This window comes from Labeo rohita, chromosome 5 (genome assembly GCF_022985175.1).
Source record: "Labeo rohita strain BAU-BD-2019 chromosome 5, IGBB_LRoh.1.0, whole genome shotgun sequence".
Classification (NCBI taxonomy): domain Eukaryota; kingdom Metazoa; phylum Chordata; class Actinopteri; order Cypriniformes; family Cyprinidae; genus Labeo; species Labeo rohita.
In genome coordinates this window covers 35360686-35383559 of record NC_066873.1, presented here as the reverse complement: position 1 = coordinate 35383559, position 22874 = coordinate 35360686, and the positions used below count along the sequence as shown (strand labels likewise).

The window sequence follows — 22874 nt, the reverse complement described above, 5'->3', positions numbered from 1 at the left end:
TGAAGGGGGAGAGAGAGAGGGGGAGTTCGTAAGTTGCTACTGAGCATGCAAAAAAACAATCACATCTTGCAGGTTGACACAAGGTCGAAATGTCGCCTGTCACCAAGGTGGTGGAAAATGACGGCGAAGACGAGGGCGGTGTAGCAGGTGTTCTTGCAAATCGTGACTCCAGCAGTGATTTGATTTGCAGTGGACGGTGCACCGGACCATCTTTAGCAGGTGTCGGGAGTCGTGGCTGTTAGCCTGAGTGAATATTTGTGTGTGGATGGCAGTTGTGTATTCTGTGTTATTTGTATTGTGACTTTCCCGGTCCGGAGGTGTCTCATTTTCATTGTTTACCTTAACAGTGTAAGCACTATGGCACTTCTGTTTTTTGATATCATGGTTGCATTATAGTACTCATGTAAATACATATATACATAACTATAACTTCTTTATTCAAACTTGACCAGTTAGTAGTCATAATACAAATAAAACTAAAATTTAAAACTGCAATATTGACTGTCTGTGTGTACACAGGTGAAGTTTGTAAGTTTCAGTTAATGTATATTAGGCCAACAGTATTAAACTATGTCACTCTGTGGCCATCTAGTGGTAGATAGAAAAACGCTTAAAAAACGCCTTGAAGCAGTCGGCTGGTCTGGAGTTGAGGACTTTTCCAGACGTTCACCATTGAACGGAAAATGTTTGCAATACAACAGTATGAATGCAATTTATTTTTTCTAAAAATGTGTTTTTGAATAGTTTCTAAAGAAAGGTTACCTCAGTTGTTGAATAATAAATCAGATTGTTTTTCTTTTTCAAGTAAACAGTGATTTAAAAATAATTCGTGATCTAATGTTTTGAAATTGGCGAGTTTCGAATCCGTTCGGTGAAATGGTTCCAAACGATTCTTTGAATCAAAACACACGACTCACTGAACCAAGAACGGTTTTGTTTGGACTTGTTAATGAGGTGAAAGCATTTGGAATGAAGCAAGAATGTGTCGTTTCGGGGCTAAAAGCGGAACATAAAGTTCTAAAGTTGTAAATAAAGAACGAACTGGAAATGTTTATGACTTGATCATACGGACAGTTTTATGAACACATGCGTACAGAACAGTTAAACTTGCTATTTATTAGTGCACAAACTTCAGCCAAGAGCTGAATTAAATGAATTACGGTAAATGCAAATTATATTTAGGGCTAGATTTTAAATCACTTTTTTATTAGCTGAAATGAGACACATAAAATTACAAACACACTTATTAAAAAACAGCAATATATTTCATGAGTTTTATTGGAACGTTTTAGAGCTATTACGCCACGATGTAAAAGAACTCCTTGAACGCTTTTTTAACTAATGGCAAGACTGCTGGAGATTCATTTAGTCAAGTAATGAATTTCAGTTCTGTTCTTTACACACTTAAGGCAAGCAGATCAGTGATTAAGAAACAAAGGAGATTGATTAAAAATATAAGTAACATACCATTTAAACCCTGAAAATAAGACAAGGCAGCTCTTTCAGATGGTTAAGAGTGGATGATCCAGAATCTCTTTATTGTTGATGAAACAAATCTCTCTGATTATTTGAATAGTCATCCAATCCAGTACATGAAATAATGTTTATCGACAGCAGCATCAAACATATAACATACTGACAGGATAATATCTGCTACCAAGAATATATTATCTATTTCTGTACATTCCTTCCATACCTAAACTATACTTAGTGTCTAACACAATATAAAGGATATTTGAAATGAACCAAGTGTGGAAATCAGGCCTGTAAACAAAAACACAGATCCCTGTTACAGTCATACTTTATGGACTTAAAAAAAAAAAAAAAATAAATAAATATGTGACCCTGGACCACAAAACAAGTCATAAGTAGCACCGGTATATTTGTAGCAATAGCCAACAACACACTGTATGGGTCAAAATTATAAATTTATTTGATGCCAAAAATCCTTAGGATATTAAGATTATGTTTCATAAAGAGATTTTGTACATTTCCTACCGTACATATATAAAAACTTAATTTTTGATTAGTATTATGCATTGCCAAGAACTTTATTTTGCCAACTTTAAAGGTGATTTTCTCAATATTTAGATTTTTTTGCACCCTCAGATTCCAGATTTTCAACTAGTTGGCCAAATATTTGTCCTATCCTAACAAACCCTTATTTTTGACTGGTTTTGTGGTCCATTGTCACAAATGGAGGGAAAAAAAAATACATTTTTAATATATACAATATATTAAAAATACATAAAATAGTTCCCTTACAAAATGTTCCATTGTGTCTTTTCGGCATGGGTTTAATCAGTGAAATAAGAAACCTCTAAATTGAACCAGTCGCTTTAAATCATTACCACTATCACACCAATTAAGTTCAGTGTCACACTATTGCTAGCATACTGAGGTGAAAATAGCAAACTGCTGCTGTCTGGCATTGCGCACACTCCTGGTGTGGGTGGCACATCTGTTTTCTGCATGACCTTTATTACAAAACAAAGCCAAAGGCCAAATCAGAGCAGCATTTTTGTCTTTCCATTATGGGTTTGCAATATAACAAAAGAATAACAATACGATTTTTCATTAAAAAAAGGACTGTACTTTATCACAAGGCACATTTAACACTGAGGTAATCTGATATGATTATTGATTAAAATATAACCTTTTCCATATAATCCACAAAAAAATGTCAGCAGGAATCAATAGAGCAGACAGACGCCGATACTCATATCCAAGACCTTGTGGAGTGTTTTTTGATCAAAATAATAATAAACAAAAGTCTTGTTTTTAAAATCTATTGCACACTCCATGAAAATCACTACAATATTATATATCAAATAGATTCCTGAGTGTCTCATGGGTCCAAATATACATGTAAAACATAATCATCATAAACAAAATCTGTATATATCAGGAGACCTTTAAAGGTCATAATACATAGAGCTATGATAAAAAAAAAACAATAGTGATTTAAAACTCTAGAACTATCGTCAGCTTTTCTAAAAAACATAACTGTCTGCCCAGTACTAAAAGTTTCAAGGGCTTGACCTTGATTTAAGTCCTTAGCATGCAGATTTAGCTTTCAGACTTATGTCTGTGTCGGCTTGTGAGAGGCTCTAACTCCACGATATGGTCTCTGGAGCCCCTGTTCAGTTCGACCACTCTTGGGACGACAGTGGACCAGCGATCTGTTGGAGTAGAGGATAAAAATTATAGTTGTTAGTTGATTTTTGAAACACATATCTGTGCATTACTGGGTAAAATCTGTGCTTAGAAGTTTTTTTTTTATATTTTTAAAAGCATAAACACTTGTTTAGGGGTTTACAGTTAAGGTCAAAAGTTTACATACTGCTTGCAGAATCTCCAAAATGTTAACTGTTTTACCAAAATACAAGGAATCATACAAAATGCATGTTTTTATTTTTGTTTTTGTTTTTTTTTAGTTCTGATGCAAATAAGATATGTCACATAAAAGATGTTTACATGTAGTCCACAAGAGAAAATAATAGTTGAATTTATAAAAAAATAAAAAAATTACCCTGTTCAAAAGTTTATATACACTTGATTTTTGACACTGTGTTGTTACCTGAATGATCCACAGCTGTGTTTTTTTTTTTGTTTAATGATAGCTGTTGATGAGTTCCTGGTTTGTCCTGGACAGGTAAACCACCCAGAAAAATCTTTCAGGTCCTACAAATTATTTGGTTTTTCAGCATTTTTGTGTATTTGAACCCTTTCATACAATGACTGTATGATTTTGAGATCCATCTTTTCACACTGAGGACAACTGAAGGACTCATATGCAACTATTACAGAAGATTCAAATGTTCACTGATGCATTAAGAGCCGGGGGTGAAAACTTTTGAACAGGATGAAGATGTGTACATTTTTCTTATTTTGCATAAATATCTTTTTTTTCCCCATTTAGTTCTGCCCTTCAGAAGCTAAAGAAGAGACATGCTTCCCAGAAGACAAAATAAGTTAAATTCACCCAGATCTTTACATTTAAAAAAAAAGTTAAACCCCTCTTAACGTGTAGTTTTTCCTTCTGGAGCATCAGTGAGCGTTTGAATCTTCTGTAATAGTTGCATAGTTGTCCTCAGTGTGAAAAGATGGATCTCAGAATCATACAGTCATTATTGGAAAGCGTTCAAATACACAAAATGCTGAAAAACCAAAGAATTTGTAGGACCTGAATGATTTTTCTGAAGAACAGCAGGGAGTTTAACTGTTCAGGACAAACAAGGGACTCATGAACAACTATCACTAAACAAACAAGCAAACCAATAAAAAACAGCTGTGGATCATTCAGGTAACAACACAGTATTAAGAAACAGGGTAATTTTTATAAAATTCAACTATTATGTTATATGTAAAAATCTTCTATATGAAATATCTTATTCAGGTCAGTATTAAATAAAAAAATAACATGCATTTTGTATGATCCCTCTTATTTTGGTCATATAATTAACATTCTGCAGATTCTGCAAGGTGTATGAAAACTTTAGACGTCAACTGTATATATGCAGCATAGTGTGGAAAATCATGTCTGGTTGTTTACCGACCTCTTCGAAGGCCCCGTCCACCCTGTGTTTGTTCGTAAAGGTCTTTCTGTCCTGGATCCTCATTTATGATCCCCAGATTTTGATTCCAGTGGGACCACTTGACCTCGTCCACTCTATAACACAGAAAATGAAGGCCCAAAACATTTATAAATGATTTGAAGGGTTAGGCTGTTATTTAATAAATGAGTAGTGGATATCTTGTAGCTCTACCTGAAGCACCATCGTTTGTCTGGCGTTCCATCCAAGCCCTTGCCCACAGTAACCATCTCTCCAACACGGAAAGACTTGCGCAGACACACAGGGAAGGACCGCTCAATGTCCAGGATAGTAGTTGCCCACTGATGCAAATAAAAGGAAAATGACACGTTGGAGGTGAAAGGCATTTATAACCAGTGAATGTACTGAGGTAAAAGCCTTGGACAGAAGTTAACAAAAAAATTGAAATTACTTCCTGTCAGACAGGCACCAAAATAAACTAGTGAAACAAAAACTTAAAGGAATAGTTCACACAAATACTGCCATCATTCACTTTCTTTCTATCATGTCATTCCAACCCAGTATTTTTAGGCCAGGAAAACACAAAAGAAGATTTGTATGGAGCTTGTATGATGCTTTGGGAAAATAAAATCTTACATCTCTTGTGTTTCATGGAAGCATTAAAGGGACAGTTCACACAAAAATGAAAATGTGGTCATTAATTACTCACCCTCATGTTGTGCCAAACCCATAAGACGTTTGTTCATCTTCAAAACACAAACTAAGATATTTTTGATGAAATCCAAGAGCTTTCTGACCCTGCATGGACAGCGATGTAACTAACCCATTCAAGGCCCAGAAAGGTAGTAAGGACATCATTAAAATAGTCTTACAGGTTTGTAATGTCATGAGGGTGAGTAATTAATGACAGAATTTTCATTTTTGGGTAAACTGACCCTTTAAAATATATAAGGTTGAAATGACATGAAGGAGAGTAAATTATGAGAAAAAACTGACCACAGTTTTAATACTATCTATACAACAGACTGGCACATTTGACCTTTTCTATACCTCTCACCTGCAGTTTCCAGATCTGCTTGCTCTCTTTAGACACCTGTCCCACCGTCTCCCCCATCAAAGCAATTAACATGTTGAGCAACAGGACGAAGGTGAGAATAATGTAGGTGACCAGGAGAATGAGGAAGACGACGGGATATTTTGCGCCTTTTAACATGTCGTCCAGCTCTCCAATGCCTATGGTCAGCTTAAAGAGGTCCAAGAGAAATTCGCTGAAGGGTTCTGTATCTCGGCATTCTGGGTATTTGGGGCAGGTGCCATTACATGTCTTGTTATCGGGGCAGATGGCCAGCAGAGACACTAATGCTGGTGCAGAAAACAATGAGATAGAGTCACTAATGATGACAAATGTTTCTATAAAATACCAATAATTGAACTTTTATTACTAGAATACCTGACGCATAGCCGATCATGAAGAGCACGTAGACCAGTAGGAACCGGAACAAATCTTTGATGAGAATCTGAACACAACACCCAAATTGAAGACACAATGGGTAAACGTAATGGTCTCTTAATTACACTGATAATAGGAGAAGAAAGCAGACCGGCAAAGACAATCATTATTCTTAGGGTTTTATGTAGTTTCTAGCAGCAGTGTACACTATTAGTGATGTAGTCGTTACTGATAAAAGCAGCATGTTATACGTTTAACTATGAAGACATGTTAAACAAGCAGTACAATGTTGTCTAATTCAAGAAGACAGGATTTACAAATAACAAATCTTAAACGAGAGACTGTCGGGGTGTTGAGGGATAATATAACACTAAAGGGACAGTTCACCCAAAAATTTAGATTCTGTCATTAATTACTCACCTTCATGTTGTTCCAAACCCACAATACCTTTATTCTTCTTTTGAACACAAATTAAGATATTTTTGATGAAATCTGAGAGCTTTCTGACTCATAGACAACAACGCAACTACCAGAAAGGCCCAGAAAGGTAGTAAGGACATCGTTAAAATAGTATGTGGCAATACTTGTCACAGAATTTGACAAATTTGGGATGAATAAATTAAAAGTAGGTCAGTACACTCTGCTGCCTTATTATATGAGTATATGAACAAATAAACAATCTGTAGAACTGCTCTTCAAGAGCATTTTATTGTTTCTTTTGAGAAATACTATCGTCAAAGCAACCCGTCAAAATAAAAATGTAGTTTACCTTGAATAAAGAGTGACAGAAAAAATTACTTAAATGTCATACTACTAATAATAAAATTATCAAAACATTATTTTTTAAAGAATATTTACTAGAGAAATTATTTACCAGAATTTATTTCACAGAAAAATGTACATAGTATTTCTGAAAAAAAAGATAAATAAAATAATGAATGATTTTTTTTATAAAATCAATTCATTAGAGATGCTTTTGATTTTGATAAAAATATAACAGAATTTGAAAAAATAAAATAAAACATACTTCATAGGGCCTTAAAAATTAGATTTTTGTTAATTTGTTTTTGTTAAACACACATACACAAAAAAAAGTGTTTTGTATGTTTTCAATTAATTAGATATGCTTTTGGATTAGCATTTTTAAAATGTAACCATTAAAATAGTCTAGAAAAATTTTAACATGGAAAAACAGAAAAAAAAACTGAATCCAGAAAAATGGAATTTGAGAAAAAAATAAAACAGATTTCATAGTTCCGTTCAACCAATATTATGCGCATCAAAGAAAACATTGTTGAATAAAGTTGTTATTTTTGTTTTCTTTGCATACAAAAAGTATTCTTGTAACTTCTTAAAATTAAGATTGAACCACTGATGTCAAATTAACTATTTTATCAATGTCCTTACCACCTTTCTGGGTCTTGAATGTGTCAGTTGCATTTCTGATTTTCAGGGTCAGAAAGCTCTCGATTTCATCCAAAATATCTTAATTTTTGTTCAGAAGATGAACGAAGGTCTTACGGGTTTGGAACAATATGAGGGTGAGTAATTAATGACAGAATTTTCATTTTTGCATGAATTATCCCTAAATAAATGCACCCTTGGTGAACTTAAGGGACTTCTTTCAAAAAGTTTAAAATCTTACGGACTCGAAGCTTATGAACAGTAGTATATGTAATATTTAATTTTTAAATACAACTACAACAATACAAGTTTTACAGAAAAAAATTAAACAAACTGTGATTTGTTTTACGAAAAAGACTCATCAATAATATCATTCATAAAGACAGGTGAAGACAAGAAAAAGTAAAGAAAACAAATATCAATTGTTAAATTAAATGTACTATTCATGGTCCTTAACCTGCTCTTTTCCTACCTTCTGAATCATGATGCTGTAAGTTCCAGTAAGTTTAAGGCCTCTGGTAAAATAGAGGGTGTTCATCCAGCCTAGCGCTAAAGCAAACACCATCACACACACGTAGGCCTCAATCCCTGACAGGTACAGCGCTGCACTCACCAGCACCAACACGGAGTAGATGAAGCTGTGGAAACACAAGGGATTGGTCAACAGGTAATGTACATACTTCATCTATTAAGATTACCATTTGCTTTGTGTTAACTGGTGGCTTATTATCAGCTCTAAACTGATAACTAAACATGCTGTGGCCTCTGGCTATTTTCTTATTTTGCTACTGTGAAGGTTACAGAACATCTTTCATTTTTATTTGGCTCTTTTGCTGAGTTTTAATATGTAAGATTTGCTTTTCAAATGCAAAATGCCTCACTGGTTTAGCAATGCCGTATATTAATTATAATTAACATAAACATATCGGTGAACCGCAGTCATCTTTGCTTAGATCGTGCTGTTTTTCTGCAAGGAGATTAACTATTAAAACATGCCAAGAAAGGGTTCTGGAATTAATTAGACAGCTCAATTAAAAAAAGGGAGAAAAATCGCCTTAGGCAAAGACATCGAGAGTAAAGGAAGACACAAAGAATGGAACCGAGTGTCTTACTAGAGAAGTTGAAAGGATCCATCAATAAATAAAGAATTCACCCCCGGGCACTTCTTCAGGAAAAGGTCCTTAATCTAAATCAGGGGAGAAAACCAAGAAATGTTTTTAGTGATAGCTAAAGAGGAAAGATAGGGAAAGAAAGAGTGATTTTGCATACATACTGATACATAAAAAGAAAATGCTCTTTCAGCAAGCTGAGATGGAAGTGTGACTTTACAAATATTTAAAAAAAAAAAGAAAGTATTAAAAATGATTGGTTATTCTGTATGTAAAGCTTACATTTGTTATGAAGAAAAAGACTCCAGAAAGCACGGTTATGATCTCCCCTGCCAAGCGCAGCTTGTCTTCTGTGGTGTTGTAGCTGTAAGGGGGCTGTGGAGGTATAAGGTTCAGGAATCAACTACAGACCTGTTCATTCACAGGAAGCATCTACACCACATGAACTCTGTTTCACACAGGAACTATTACAGAAGGTTCAAACGCTCACTGATGCTCCAGAAGGGAAAACAATGCATCAATTTCCAGGGGGTAAAAACTTCTGGAATTTGAAGATCAGGGTAACTTATTTTGTCTTCTGGGAAACATGCAAGTATCTTCTGAAAGGCAGTACTAAATGAAAAAAATATGATATTTAGGCAAAATAAGAGAAATGTTCACATCTTCATTCTGTTCAAAAGTTTTCACCCCCGGTTCTTAATGTATATTTTTTCCTTCTTCCGCATCAGTGAGCATTTGAACCTTCTCTAATAGTTGCATATGAGTCACTCAGTTGACTTTGACCTGAAGGATTTTTCTGAAGAACAGTGGTCAGTTTAACTGTTCAGGACAAACAAGGGACTCATGAACAACTATCACTAAACAAAAAAACACAGCTGTGGATCATTCAGGTAACAACACAGTATGAAAAATCTAGCTTATGTAATCTGCTGAACGGGGTCACTTTTATAAATTCAACTATTATTTTCTTTGTGGACTATATGTAAACATCTTTTATGTGAAATATCTTCTTCAGATCAGCACTAAATAATAAATATTAACTTTGTATGATCCCTTTTATTTTGGTAAAATAATTAACATTTTGCAGATTCTACGAGGTGTATGTAAACTTATGACCTCAACTGTATGTAGTGTGTTTTAGCCTGATTTGAGCTAAAGAGGCTGAATTTAATTATAACACTATTGTTTTTATAATTTGATCTGTGAATTGACACGTTACCAAAATGTAATCTTGACCAACAGTTTTGGAGATTTTAGTCTCCCAACCGAAGCAGATTGAAGATTACTCTGACTGGAAACTAGAGAGCAAGATAGCCGCTGAGCGAACTGACTGAAGACTGTACTCACTTTACCCACTGATGGGCGATAATAGGCAACCAGAGTGAAGATGATCATGGTGACAAGGTAGGAAACCACACTGATGTAGAAGGTCACAGCAGCAAACTTCTGCCACTTTGCTCTCAGCAGCTCGTTTATCGGTTCAACCGCTAACATCTCATGCCGATTCTGAGGGCAGAACCAATAAAACATGTCAGAAACCTGATTCAACATAATGAAAACAGATTCTTGGATATTGTTATTTGGATGTCTGCATCCACAACAACTTGCACAGGTTAAAATTGAAAGCACCATACAGTACACAGTTTATCTCCCTCACTTTCTTTTGTCTATCCACATGCTCACCTCAATCCTGCTGTTGTAGACGAGAATCTCCAGAACAGAGACTTCCTCTCCACAGGTATCCAGTGAAGAAAGATCATACAGGCTGGAGTATACGGGTCCATAAGCCCAGTCCTTAAATTTCCGGGAAAGATGTCGAACCTCCTCATCTTTTATCTCTCTCCGGATAATGTGCTGGAACACCTGTGGTGAAAAAAAAACAAAAAACATTTCATTTCACTTGGCCATTTACTGGCACACTTTCCCCTGTTCTGAAAGCGCCATTGCAGATGTAAAGTGGTCTCCTACCCCAATTTTGCCCAGCTTGGCGGCCATCATGAGAGGGGACATGCCATCATTGTTGAGTACATTCTCCAAGTTGCAGTCTGGGTAGAGTTTGGCACATTTAATGAGCAGCAAGTCGTACATCTTGGTGACAAAACGCGTGTTGTCCCGGGTGTTGTCAGCGATACGGACCAGGGCGTGCAGGACTGTATTTCCCCTTGAGTCCTGCCTCCGCAGATCCGCTGCCTTGTGGCTGTTCTCTGTCAGGTAATGCACCATGTCTGGTTGGTTGGTACAAGCTGCGAGTGACAGAGGAAGCTCACCTGTGCTCACAATGAGAAAGAAATATAATCAGCTGTCAATCTGTCTAAATTCTAATTCTAAACAAAATGATTCTAACCACATTGTCTTTACAGACACTACCAGTCAAAAGTTTTTGAACAGTAAGATTTCTTCTGCTCACCAATCCTGCATTTATTTTATTCAAAGTACAGCATACACAGTAAAATGTTTAAATATTTTTACTATTTAAAATAATTCTTTTCTATTAGAATATATTTTGAAATGTAATTTATTCTAAATTTTCAGCATTATTACTCCAGTCTTCAGTGTCACATGATCATTCTGATATGCTGATTTGCTGTTCAATATTATTATTATTTTTTTGTTATTATTGTTATAATCAATATTTAAAGAGTTGAGTACATTTTTTTCAGGAATCTTTGATGAATAGTTCCAAAGATCAGCATTGAAATCACCAAAATTCAGCTTTGAAATCACATGAATAAATTACATTTTAAAATATATTTAAATAGAATCAGTTATTTTAAATAGTAAAAATATGTCAAAATTGTACACTTTTTGCTGAGCTTGTGCATCAAATAAATGCAGGCTTGGTGAATAGAACAGACTTCCTTAAAAACACTAAAAATCTTACTGTTCAAAACTTTTTTCCACAAAAAAATTATAATATATATATATATATATATATATATAATTTATATATATAAAGCAGAAAAACAACATTGTTTTTCAGCACTGATATTATTAGGAAATTTTCTTGAGTTTCTGAAGGGTCATATGACAGAAAACTGGAGTAATGATTTGTAAAAATTCAGCACTGCCATCACAGCAAAAATTACATTTTAAAATATATTAAGGGAGAAAACCATTATTCTGAATTGTTATATTTCACAATGTTACTGTTTTTACTAGGGCTGTGTAAAAATATTAATTTCTCAATTTTAATCAATTCTTATTTTTGTGAAACTCAACTTGTAAATCCCAAGAATCAATTAGTCTAGTCTGTTTTCATTTAATGAATGGAACACTGTAGCGCACTTTACATCCAATAAATCGCAATAAGCTTTGGGCTTTGTTACATCTGATATGAAACAAAGTCTCAGATTTCAAATTCTGTCTAATTTATTACAGTATTCAAACAACAAATGGCATTTTGGTGCCGTTTAACGTGGAGTGACAAATCGCTGTAGTGCCTCAGTTCAAGAGAAACGACAGCAAATGAACATCTGAAGGTATGTTAAAAGAAAGAGTATTCTGTTTCATGTAATCACTCAATCAGTGTTTCAACCTCACAAAGACATCAGTATAACCGCTTGCAAATGTCATGTAACGTCACATTTACCTCCAAAAAACCTTTCAGTAACCATAAACTCATTAGTCAACTCTAGAGAAGAGCATTTTGATAAATATATGCACCGACCGTATAAAATATTCATTTTAATTTTCACTATTCTTCCATGTTCAATTTGTTTGAATAAATCTGTCAAGTTTTTATGACAGCCACCATTTAAATGTTTGTATTTCAAAAATCGAATTGGAGTAGAAATATAATTATGTGATTATTAATTATTATAAAAAATTCACTGAGTGCAATTTAAACATTTGTATACAAAACAGTTCATTTTAGCCTTCAGTATTATAGTAATGTAGTACCAAATGACTCTCATGTATATTTTACAGCATCAGTTGAGAAAATCTTTCCCTGAGAAAATGTGTCATGATCATGTCATGTGAAATGAGGTACCTGATATATACCAAAATAATCAATATTGAATCAAATCGGAAATCAAATCTAATTACAAACTTGTGAATCAGAATAGAAATGAAACTAAACTTAGTTTTTACTGTAGCTTTGATCAAATAAAAGAGACTACTTTTAAAACCTTTAAAAAAATCTTACCAATCATTATGGTTTATGCTAGTTTGGAGCTGGTTCAGCAGTTGATCGACCATCATAGTGTTAAATCTGTTTGCAAAAGGAAGTCTTTTTGGTTAAGCTAGTTAAAAAGCTGACAAGGGCCAACATACCAGCATCCAAACCACAAAAAAATGCATCCACCTGGCCTCCTCTCTAGGATCTCTGCCCAGCTATTAGACTCCAACCTCCAGATGTCCCTTTTATCTATCATTTTCCTGTCCTAAAGACCACGATGAAGAAATACAATTAGCCCCTAAAAGTCAATCAGTCCTTTGCAGGGCTCACATGACAAATGTGCTTTGATCTAAATGTCACTATTTGTATCCAGTACTCAATTAGTGCTCGTCTCACGAGAACCATCTCAAACAGGAAAACCAAACAGAGTGAGCTGTTGCCAGGGGTGACAGATTATTTTCATGTCACTTCTTATAGAAACGCTTCGCTCTCATTGATTTGCACGCGCTCAGAGAGCGGTTAGCGTGACTGCTAAATCACATTAGCTGTCAGCGCTCACAGGTTCACGCTCACGTCACCGGGAAGCTCCGCGGCGAATGACTCCCTTCGTGCTCAGATCAGGAGGGATTAAACACTGACAGCCGTGTCTAATACAAATGAAAATAATTTACAGGTGAATAAAAGAGAGATGGAGACTCCTGGCAGGGCACCAGAAAAGATAATCCTATTCTGTCATCCTTGGATTATTTTAAAATAGTTTTGCATCTTTCAATCAGTTCCAAAGCACACGGCTTGTTTTGGGGTTTAAAATCTCTGAGATGGAAATGAGCCTCATGAATAGGGAATTCAAAATCTCAGCTTGATTTTAAAAATCACAGCTTTGTAACTGCTAAGGTCCTGGGAGGATAAACTAATTAGAATACCTGACATGACAAAAGAAATGTAGGGGCAGGACTTACACATATTATCCAAACATGTCACTTCAGAAGGAAAGCAAAGCTTACATTTTTATAAAAAAAATTACAAAAACAAATAGACTTCTCTTTGGAATTAAGTGCATAACGAATCATGCATGATAGCGTGTAGAAGCATGTATCAAAGGGATAGTCCACCCATAAATTAAAAATTAAAACGTCATTTTTTACTCACCCTCATATTGTTCCAAACCTGCATGCATGAAAATATTCGGAAGAATATTGAGAATCAATCACTTTCGGTTCCCATTGACTTCCATTGCTTTTACAACGTCAATGGGAATCAAAACGGTTTCCAACATGAGGATGAGTAATTTTTGGGTGGACTGTCCCTTTAAGAAAATCAATTCCTCACAGCTGTAGTAACACACTCTGGTCAAGAGGTGGCAGAATGTGTTCAGTCAGATAAGGAGGAAACTTTTCTAGCATACTGCAGACCATCATCATGCTTCCAAATATAAGACCCTTTTACTGTATTTTCCGTTGCAAACACAGAGGCGCCATTCACTCTGACATCCTTAGTACATCCAACACATGTTTTATTTGTGACATAATGTCTTGTTGGTTTTCCTGTAGGAAACAGAAAACTTTTAACTCACAGTTAAACATTTAATGAATATAAACTGTGTAATACTCCTTGCATTTGCCAACTAAAGAGAGAGTTTTTGGAAAAAGGAGAGAAAAATCACCTGATGTTACTATGGGAACCACTGGGACAAATGTATTGGTTATTATAAAGCCAAGACTGTTGATGCTAACTGTCTCATAGAGAAGAAATACATGGCAAGAACTACAGGAAATAACCCTTAATTTTTCTAAGTTTTTGAAAAAATAAAAATCCTCACTAAGGCTGCATTTGTTTGATCAAAAGCAATGTTATTTTAAATAATAGTATTGCAATTTAAAATAATGTTTTCATTTTAATATATTTTAAAATGTAATTTATTTCTGTGATGACGAAGCTGAATTTTCAGAGGCCATTCCTCCGTGTCGCATGATCTTTCAAAAACCATTCTAATACGTCGATTTGATTTTCAAGAAATATTTCCTATTATCAATGTTGAAAACAGTTGTACAGTTTAATATTTTTGTGGAAACCCTTTGATAAGAATTTTTGATAACTAAAATAAAAATATATATATATATAAATAAATAGAATTCTTTTTTTAACATTATGCATGTCTTTACGCAAGTGTTGGAACAAATACACTGCCATTCAAAAGGGGATCAGTAAGATTTTTAAGAAGTCTCTTATGCTCATCAAGGCTGTATTTATTTGATCAAAAACACTTAAAACAGTAATACTGTGAAATATTATTGCAATTTCTAATATTGGTTTCCTAATTTAACATAATTCAAAATATAATTTATTTTTACGATGCAGTGCTGAATTTTCATCAGCCATCACTCCAGTCTTCAATGTCACAGGATCCTTCAGAAATCATTCTAATATGCTGAATTATTATCAGTGTTGAAAATGTTGCTGCTTAATATTTATATGAATAATGTTAAAACAACAGCATGAATAAAAGGTTAAAAACAACAGCATTTATTCAAAATAAAAATTCTTTTAAACATTAAAGTCTTTACTATCATTTTTCATCCTTGCTGAATAAAAGTGTTAATTTATTTAAAAAAAGAAAGAAAACTGACCTCAAACTTTTGAATAGTAGTGTAACACAAACTTTCTATTTTAAATAAAAACTGTTCTTTTCACTTTTTATTTATCAAAAATCCTGAAAAAGTATCACAGGTACCAATAAATATTAAGCAGCACAAATGTTTCCAACACTGATTATAAATCCGCATATTAGAATGATTTCTGAAGGATCATGTGACACTGAAGACTGGAGTAATGATGCTTAAAATTCAGCTTAGCGTCACCTAAATAAAATATAGTTTTTAAAGTATATTAAAATAGAAAACTGTTATTTTAAATTGCAATAATATTTGTTTTTAAAAAAAAAATAGATACAGCCTTGATGAGCACAAGAGACTCCATTTAAAACATTAAAAATCCTAATGACCCCAAACTTTTAAACAGCAGTGTATACTTTTAATATTTTCATACTTTTTTCTTCTCATTCTGTCTAAATTATAATCATAGTTTTTATATACAAGGCTGAACTACCTCCTATGTTTCTGTTAAGAACTGACAAACATGTACATGGTGCACCCAGGAACTGGGACATATGCCAATGCTTGAACAGGAAGAGAGAGAGATATATGTAGTTGTGTTCTGTGTTCTTGGCCACTTCTTCTCTGCTCATGGCCCACTTCTCGTTTGAGACTTGACTAGTAAGCAATATTAATAAAAACACTTTTCATCTACACCCCAGACTTCCTGTCTCTTTATTCCTGACCCATCAGGACTTTTGATCAATTTAATGCTTGTTAAATGAAGGCATATCATTCATTTCTTTTAAAAAGGGAATCTTTTTGACCCCAAAGTGACTGATAAAACAGGAAACGGAGCTTCCCACACATAACTTAGGGAGTTAAAGGCTCCAGCATGTGGTAATGAGGTTAGCAGTTTATCATTGGGCCAGATGTTTCACAACAGAGCTTTAAAGCATTCAATATATGAATGAAGAATCATAACCGCAGCTGAAGCAAATTCATATCCCACACAATACACCGTAGACATCTGGTTTTATCTCACAATAAAGATTGTTTAAACATTTTAAGGGGTCATTGGATGCCCATTTTCCACAAGCTGATATGATTCTTTAGGGTCTTAATGAAAAGTCTATAATGTACTTTGGTTAAAAATTCTCAATGGTAATGTAAAACAACACCCTTTTTACCTTGCCAAAATTAGCTCTGCAAAAATCATCCCATTCTGGTCGAGGCTGCTTTAAATGCAAATGAGTTCTGTTCGCCCCGCCCCTCTCTTCTCGCTGTGGAGTGACGAGCCTGTTTACTTTAGCCGCATTTAGCCGCTAAGGTTGTGACGGTGGCAATGACAACCGCGCCACTGTGGTGGTCGGTTGCCACCGGCAGTACTGCACGTGACGTCACACAATCTATAACAAGCATAAAATACAGTGTTTCTGCAACAATTATTCTGCCGTGGCCGTGTTTCGTGTCCCCGCCAGAAGCAGCAGCAGCGAGCGCAAGTGCCTTCGCAGCTGCTGGAAAAATCCACGTTCAAACACACACAATAGGCTGAAGCTTGCAAAGCTCCAGGAAAAGTATTTACCATGAATGTGTCGGGGGGAAATAAGGACATACTTGAATGAATTTTTAATAAACTAGTGTTATCTGAGCCAGTGTCGCAAAGATGACGATTCTGACTCTCCATCTGCTCATTGGACGCGCCTTTATAGAGAAATGCATCTCTACGGATTTTATAATGAAAAAGTTTTTGTTTTCGATTTGGTTTTTTTTAGTCTTAAAGTAGTAAAGTAATAATTTAAAGCTTTCTATAGATAGATTTATCCTGACTGTAAGGCAAGTATTCACTGAGTTTCGTTTCATTTTTGCGCAGTGCTCCTGTTCAACACCAACACATCAGAAAGCGCATCTTGTTTGTTTTCTTTATTTTTTACAAAAGCACAACATTTAGTTGATATTGTGAGTGCACGCAAATAAAATTAGACCCTTTATAGTTCCAGATGATATATTACGCTTACCTTTATGAGCAAAGATTATGGCGTATTTTAATTTTTTTGCAAGTGATTGCGCTGGCGCCTCCATGTCCTGCAAAGCGCACTTAGCTTCCACTCTCCAACGACTGTATACGCATAATAGTGTGCATTTATTTAAGTTAAACGTTTAAAATAACATTGTGATATGCTTGAAATTTTATTTTAGGCAAGTCGTGATGATTTGAAACGGCAAAATTGATCAAACATAGGCTGTGATCAACTCACTGCCTGCCTCTGGCCGCTTGGTCGTTACTTTAAAAAGCAAAAACCTTAATTTAACAAACAAAAAATGTTCCAAACATATTTCTAAATTAACTTTATAAAGAAACGAATTTTAAAAACTATTAAAAACACCGCGCCAACGACGATAGTTTGTCCATTACCACCGCGGTGGAAAAAATATGCCACCGTCACAGCCCTATTAGCCTCTAAACTTGTTAACTAGCACATTATTAGGAAAGGCGATCGCAAAGATTCATAAAAAAAACCCTTATACTCACTTCTGCTGTAAGTGAAGCTGGATCACGAATGATTCGCGCGAACATGGACGGCTATATGTAGATTGGGAGGCGCATTCCCTTCACAGACAAATGTAATCCACTGCATCTTCAGCAGCTCAGATGTCGAGAGTAAACGACGACCACTACATTCATTATTACATCCAGCAACACAACACCTCAATCGCTCAGTTCTTGTCTAACTTACATCCCTGCTCCGGCATCAAAACATGGAGGTCTGACTGTTACAGCTGATCTGAGGTAAGTCGCTCATGTCAATCAACTATCGTGGGAGCGGCCTCTGTCGGTGTGACACCACAACAACAGGCATCTGCAAATGGCTCAATTTGAAAAACTTAGCATCCAATGACCCCTTTAAAACAAAACTACACCAACAAACTCACCAAAGTAGAAGTATCCACCCTCCTCTCTGGGCTGGAAGAATCGGCCCCTAGCCTGAGCATGAACATCAGCCCCTTTCTCCACCAGAAGCTCCACATACTGTTTACATCGTCGTTCTATGGCGATATGCAGTGCCGTCTGACCTACGGACACACCACATTTTTATTATAAATGAAGATGACAGTGAAGAATCAGTTAGGAGCAGTTCATCGCATGCTAAAGAATTGACCATTACATCCAAACCAAAGCGCTCTGTAACGTTACAGGAAAACTGATATCCATGATACATTTTATCAGACAGAGCAGCGGGAACCAGAATGATATTCTTAGATACTATCAACTTATCTTACACAAGAGGAAGTATTGCAATATGAAAATGTTGTGTCTAGAGCCTGTGGGTTTGTGTAAGACCTCTATAGGACATAACACTTTTTTTTTCTCTCTCTGCTGTTGTCTGCTACTTCTGTTTTTAGATAAACAAAATACATTCAGAACTGTTTGCTTTGGCTATTAATATTTATGTATAGTAATGACCCATGTGTCGTCAGTTTGAACAGACCGCCACCCTGTGTCCATATTTACAAAACAATTACATTTAGTATCTTAACGTGTGTATGAACAACGAATGTTGTTAGTGCATGACTAGAATCTACATTTAACTTTATTTCTTTCTATCGCTGTCAGATTTAATAGATTCAAATGGATGCTAAACTTGGAGTCTACGTTTAAGGACGTATTTTATAATATACTTGGCTGAACTAAAAAGAAAGGAATCATCTTAAATTACTTTATTGTAGTAGTTCAGTGCATTTGTATGCATTTTGGCAGTGGGTCTACACAAGGAAATCTGCTGACTGACAGAATTAGCCTTTCTGACATATACACTTTACTGCCTGGAGGCCTGAACCAACACTAGTAAACAAACTAAAGCAATGTGTGAGAGATTATTTCCTCAGGAAATGAGAGGCAGACTGTACAACCACAATGTCTGCTGCAAGTACATTATTATGTATTTTGAGAGCTAAAACTTCCTAGTATTAATAATGCTGCTATTATACACATGGCATGTACAACATGTGAAAGATTACAATGGAATAAAAATGAAAATTAGGTTTAAATCTGAGTTAGCTGCCAGAACATAAAAATAAAAATGAAATTACTGTAATATATTTATAATATGCTGCCATTCAAAAGTTTGGAGTCGGTAAGATTTTTACATATTTCTGAAAGAAGTCTCTTATGCTAAACAAGGCCACATTTATTTGATCAAAACTACAGTAAAAACTGTAATATTGTGAAATATTATTACAATTTAATCCCTCATCTGTCCTTATCTGTCATAGACGTTAGAGTGCACTGTCCAAACCTAAATAGTTATAATTCATGAACGCTTTTAAATACAGACCCAAGGTTCTCTTTTAAAAAAAGACAATTAGCAGATTATTGCAGAAGTGAAATCATTTTAAAAAAAAATTAAGTATAAAAATGTTATAGAAGTTTAAATTTACTGTAAAAAAAAAAATGTACTGTACTAATTTATTTTATTTTCTATAAAATAAATATTTTACAAATAGTTTAAATCCAAAATTACTACAATATTAAAAGGCGCATGTCTAAATAAGTTGTTTAAAAAAAAAATTAGGTTCCTATGCAATTTTGTTTAGGCGTTATACCACAGACAACCACCGTATGCCATCTAAACTCCACTGAATGTTTTGATAAATTAATTTCTCACTCATTATTACTTCTATCACAAAATAATCACCAAATATGGAATCTTGAGACTCAGACATTTCCAACGATATGTATTTTATCAAGATTATAAAAAGTTGTGATTCCAAAAGACTGTAATACATTTTGAAATACGACACCACCCACTAAGGGGGAGGAGATATTAAAATGCCATTTAAATGTTTCAATTTTAAAGTTTCAAGTTTTCAAATGATACATAATTAATGATTACTAAAACATGTGATATGGAAAAGGGAAACGAAAAAAGAATTTTTGTGACAAAAGCCAGAACTCGTCATAAATCTATTACTGTTCCTACATAATTTGTAATTGCAATTTAGGAGTCTTAAACCTTTCCAACGATATATGGTCATGATTAGATTAGAATCTAATTGTAATTTATTGAGTAAACTTATTTATTTATTGAGTAATTTATTAAGTAAGTAAACTTAGGCTTTATGTAAACCTAACTGCCGGACAGTGACAGTTAAGGGGTTAAATTAACTTTTTTATATTTTAATATATTTTAAATTGAGCTGTCAGTCAATTAAAATTTTTAATCTAATTAATTAATTGATGCTTCAATTAATCTAATTAATCGCAAAATACATTTGATAAATTTGACTGTTAAAATACCCACAAAACATTATTTAAAGCTATTTTTGTGTTAAATGAGAAAGTATCAAGTAGACATTACAAACTGTAGCTTTAGAAAGAAATGTTTTATTTATTACACAAACATTTAGACTGCAACGGTCTAACGTAACTATGGAACATAAAAGAAGATAATTTAAGAAACATCTCAGTATTTTTTGTTCATACAACTATCCCTTGGTTTTATTATTATTTTTTTTTATGAAATTATATTCTAAATAAGAAATTACATCTGTCAGCAGGTTGTGGTAAATGTCTTTATGAGTCACTCATTCGATTCGTTCAAACAGCTGATCCATTCAGGAATGAAGTAAACGGCCATCTTTATGAATGGGGCTTTAAATCATTGGTTTACACGATTCATTCAGAACGTGGATTTATTCCAAAACTAAACACCGCTGTGTTGCTCAGAGACACACAACAATTCTGCTGTGGCTTCAGTAGTAATATGTTCTCTGCAAAATTGAGCGAAAACACATAATATTGTGTTTAAAATATAATAATATCAACTTCTTATTTACTGAACTGTTGTATAAAATCACATTTAAGCTTGTGATAGATCAGGACAAAATCAGCACTAGTGTCATATTGCTCTTGCTGCCTGTGTGATTATGATACTTCTTTATTTGTTTTGGTTTGAAAGCTAAAAAAAAAACAGCATCTATTTGATACAGAAATCTTTAGCAATGTAAAAGTTTTTACTGTCACTTTTAATCAATTTCAAGTGTGATTACTGAATAAAAGTATTAATTTCCTTAAAAAAAAAAAACCTTACTGACCACAAACTTTTAAATAGCGATGTATATAAAAATTTAAATATATTTGGATATTTTTAATATTTTGGCCATTTACCACTTTAATAGAAGAAAAGACAATAAAAAAAGAGACATGAGCTGGACTTGAATTTGTCACCCTCAGGAGCACAAGTGTGTTTTAGCTGCCAGGCCTCAGCACTGAAAACCGTTATGTAAAACAAATAGTTTTTTTGAATCAGAGGGAATGGAAAGTTATGAAGTGCATTGGGTGTGGCACTGGCAAATTCAAATACCCTAAACAACCCACAGAGGAACTGCGTTCACAAATTCAGGAGTGTTTGTAAGGACTCTTTGTACAGAACAGGGTGGGGACTGCAGGAAACCCAACGCTAACTCTGGGGTAACTTCTTTAACACTGAGCTCAGTCAGAAGCGTGCATGAAACTCCACCTTCCAGCTCATATTTCGTTAACCTGCTCAGGGCGGCAATGGAAGCCGCTCAGAGTAAATGTCAGCTCACACCACAGATTATGGAAACATTTAACTGGATGCTTGAAAAGTGGGTCTAACAGCTGATTTTTTGTATGAGTGTTTGGTGGTTGGAGGACTCACCCCTATAATACACATCTCTGAAGGGCGTGTTGATAAACTCTCTGAGGTTTCCTGTCTGTTCGGCAATGTCCACCAACACAGGGATGGTGTCGTTGTGACCATTGTGTAGGTTCAGAAGTGCTTTTGGTAGACACGTCTTCCCTGTAGAAGGTTCTAGAGAAAGTAAAGGAAAGAACATGTTATCAGTGAGTCTGCCCCAAGTCTCTTATGATATTCCGGCTCCTAGATATGGCCTGTGTCCCTCCTTTATACATCTATGGGATTTTGTTTGGCTTTTTTATCATTCGGAAAGTGCAAATTTTGGGTCTGATTACTTAAATCAATAGAAAGAAAATGTACACATCAAAGTTTAATAATTAACATTAGGAGGTTGTTCTAATCTTAAGTACGAAAGTAATAGCAATGTTTGCTGCCTTTCTTTTACAAAGGTATCAAATTTTCCTCTGGCTTTATAAATCCTGATTTGCTTCACTCATGGATCAAGTGAGAATTTTTCCAGCATTTATATTTAGCCAGAGTTATCTGTTTGATCCCCTCAAACACAATCCTTCCTTCCACTTGTGACAGTTTGCTGTGATTTCTTACTACTCTCTGCTAAAAGTTTGCTTGGCAGGAAGTAGAAATATGACCCCACCTTGCAAGGTCGCATCAGCTAATATAATAGAATTTCCTTTGCTGAAAGAAAAAGGCACAACAACAAAAGCCAAATAGACCATGAAGGAAAACGGTTGCAATAACATCGGATATTTAGGGACACAACCTTGATTTCTCATGTGTAATATAGGAGTGCTTTGTCTTTTAAATATCATTAGATCTTTATCATTAGATCATTATTATGGAATGTAAAATGTCCTAATATTAGTGTTAACTCAAGTAAAACAGTTAAGAACACTGTAGGTCATTTTCAGTTTGAATTCTGGACAGCAAGCCTAAACATACACTTATTGCTTTTTGCTCAGAG

General features: G+C 34.7%; 1 protein-coding gene across 5 annotated transcripts in view; it reads right to left on the bottom strand.

The window, feature by feature from the left end:
* Positions 1-1500: 1500 nt before the first annotated feature.
* trpv4 (transient receptor potential cation channel, subfamily V, member 4) overlaps positions 1501-22874 on the bottom strand; it is a 29867-nt gene continuing 8493 nt past the window's right edge. For all 5 annotated transcript variants that reach the window (XM_051110431.1, XM_051110429.1, XM_051110432.1 and 2 more), the window contains exons 5-17: positions 21914-22066; positions 18165-18305; positions 10488-10786; positions 10203-10382; positions 9867-10025; positions 8802-8894; positions 8523-8596; positions 7883-8048; positions 6007-6073; positions 5614-5918; positions 4770-4897; positions 4560-4672; positions 1501-3182 (exon numbers count right to left, since the gene is read on the bottom strand). In XM_051110431.1, the coding sequence (XP_050966388.1) occupies positions 3070-3182; positions 4560-4672; positions 4770-4897; positions 5614-5918; positions 6007-6073; positions 7883-8048; positions 8523-8596; positions 8802-8894; positions 9867-10025; positions 10203-10382; positions 10488-10786; positions 18165-18305; positions 21914-22066 (1991 nt within the window). In that variant the 3' untranslated portion in view covers positions 1501-3069. The remainder of the gene's footprint in view (positions 3183-4559; positions 4673-4769; positions 4898-5613; positions 5919-6006; positions 6074-7882; positions 8049-8522; positions 8597-8801; positions 8895-9866; positions 10026-10202; positions 10383-10487; positions 10787-18164; positions 18306-21913; positions 22067-22874) is intronic.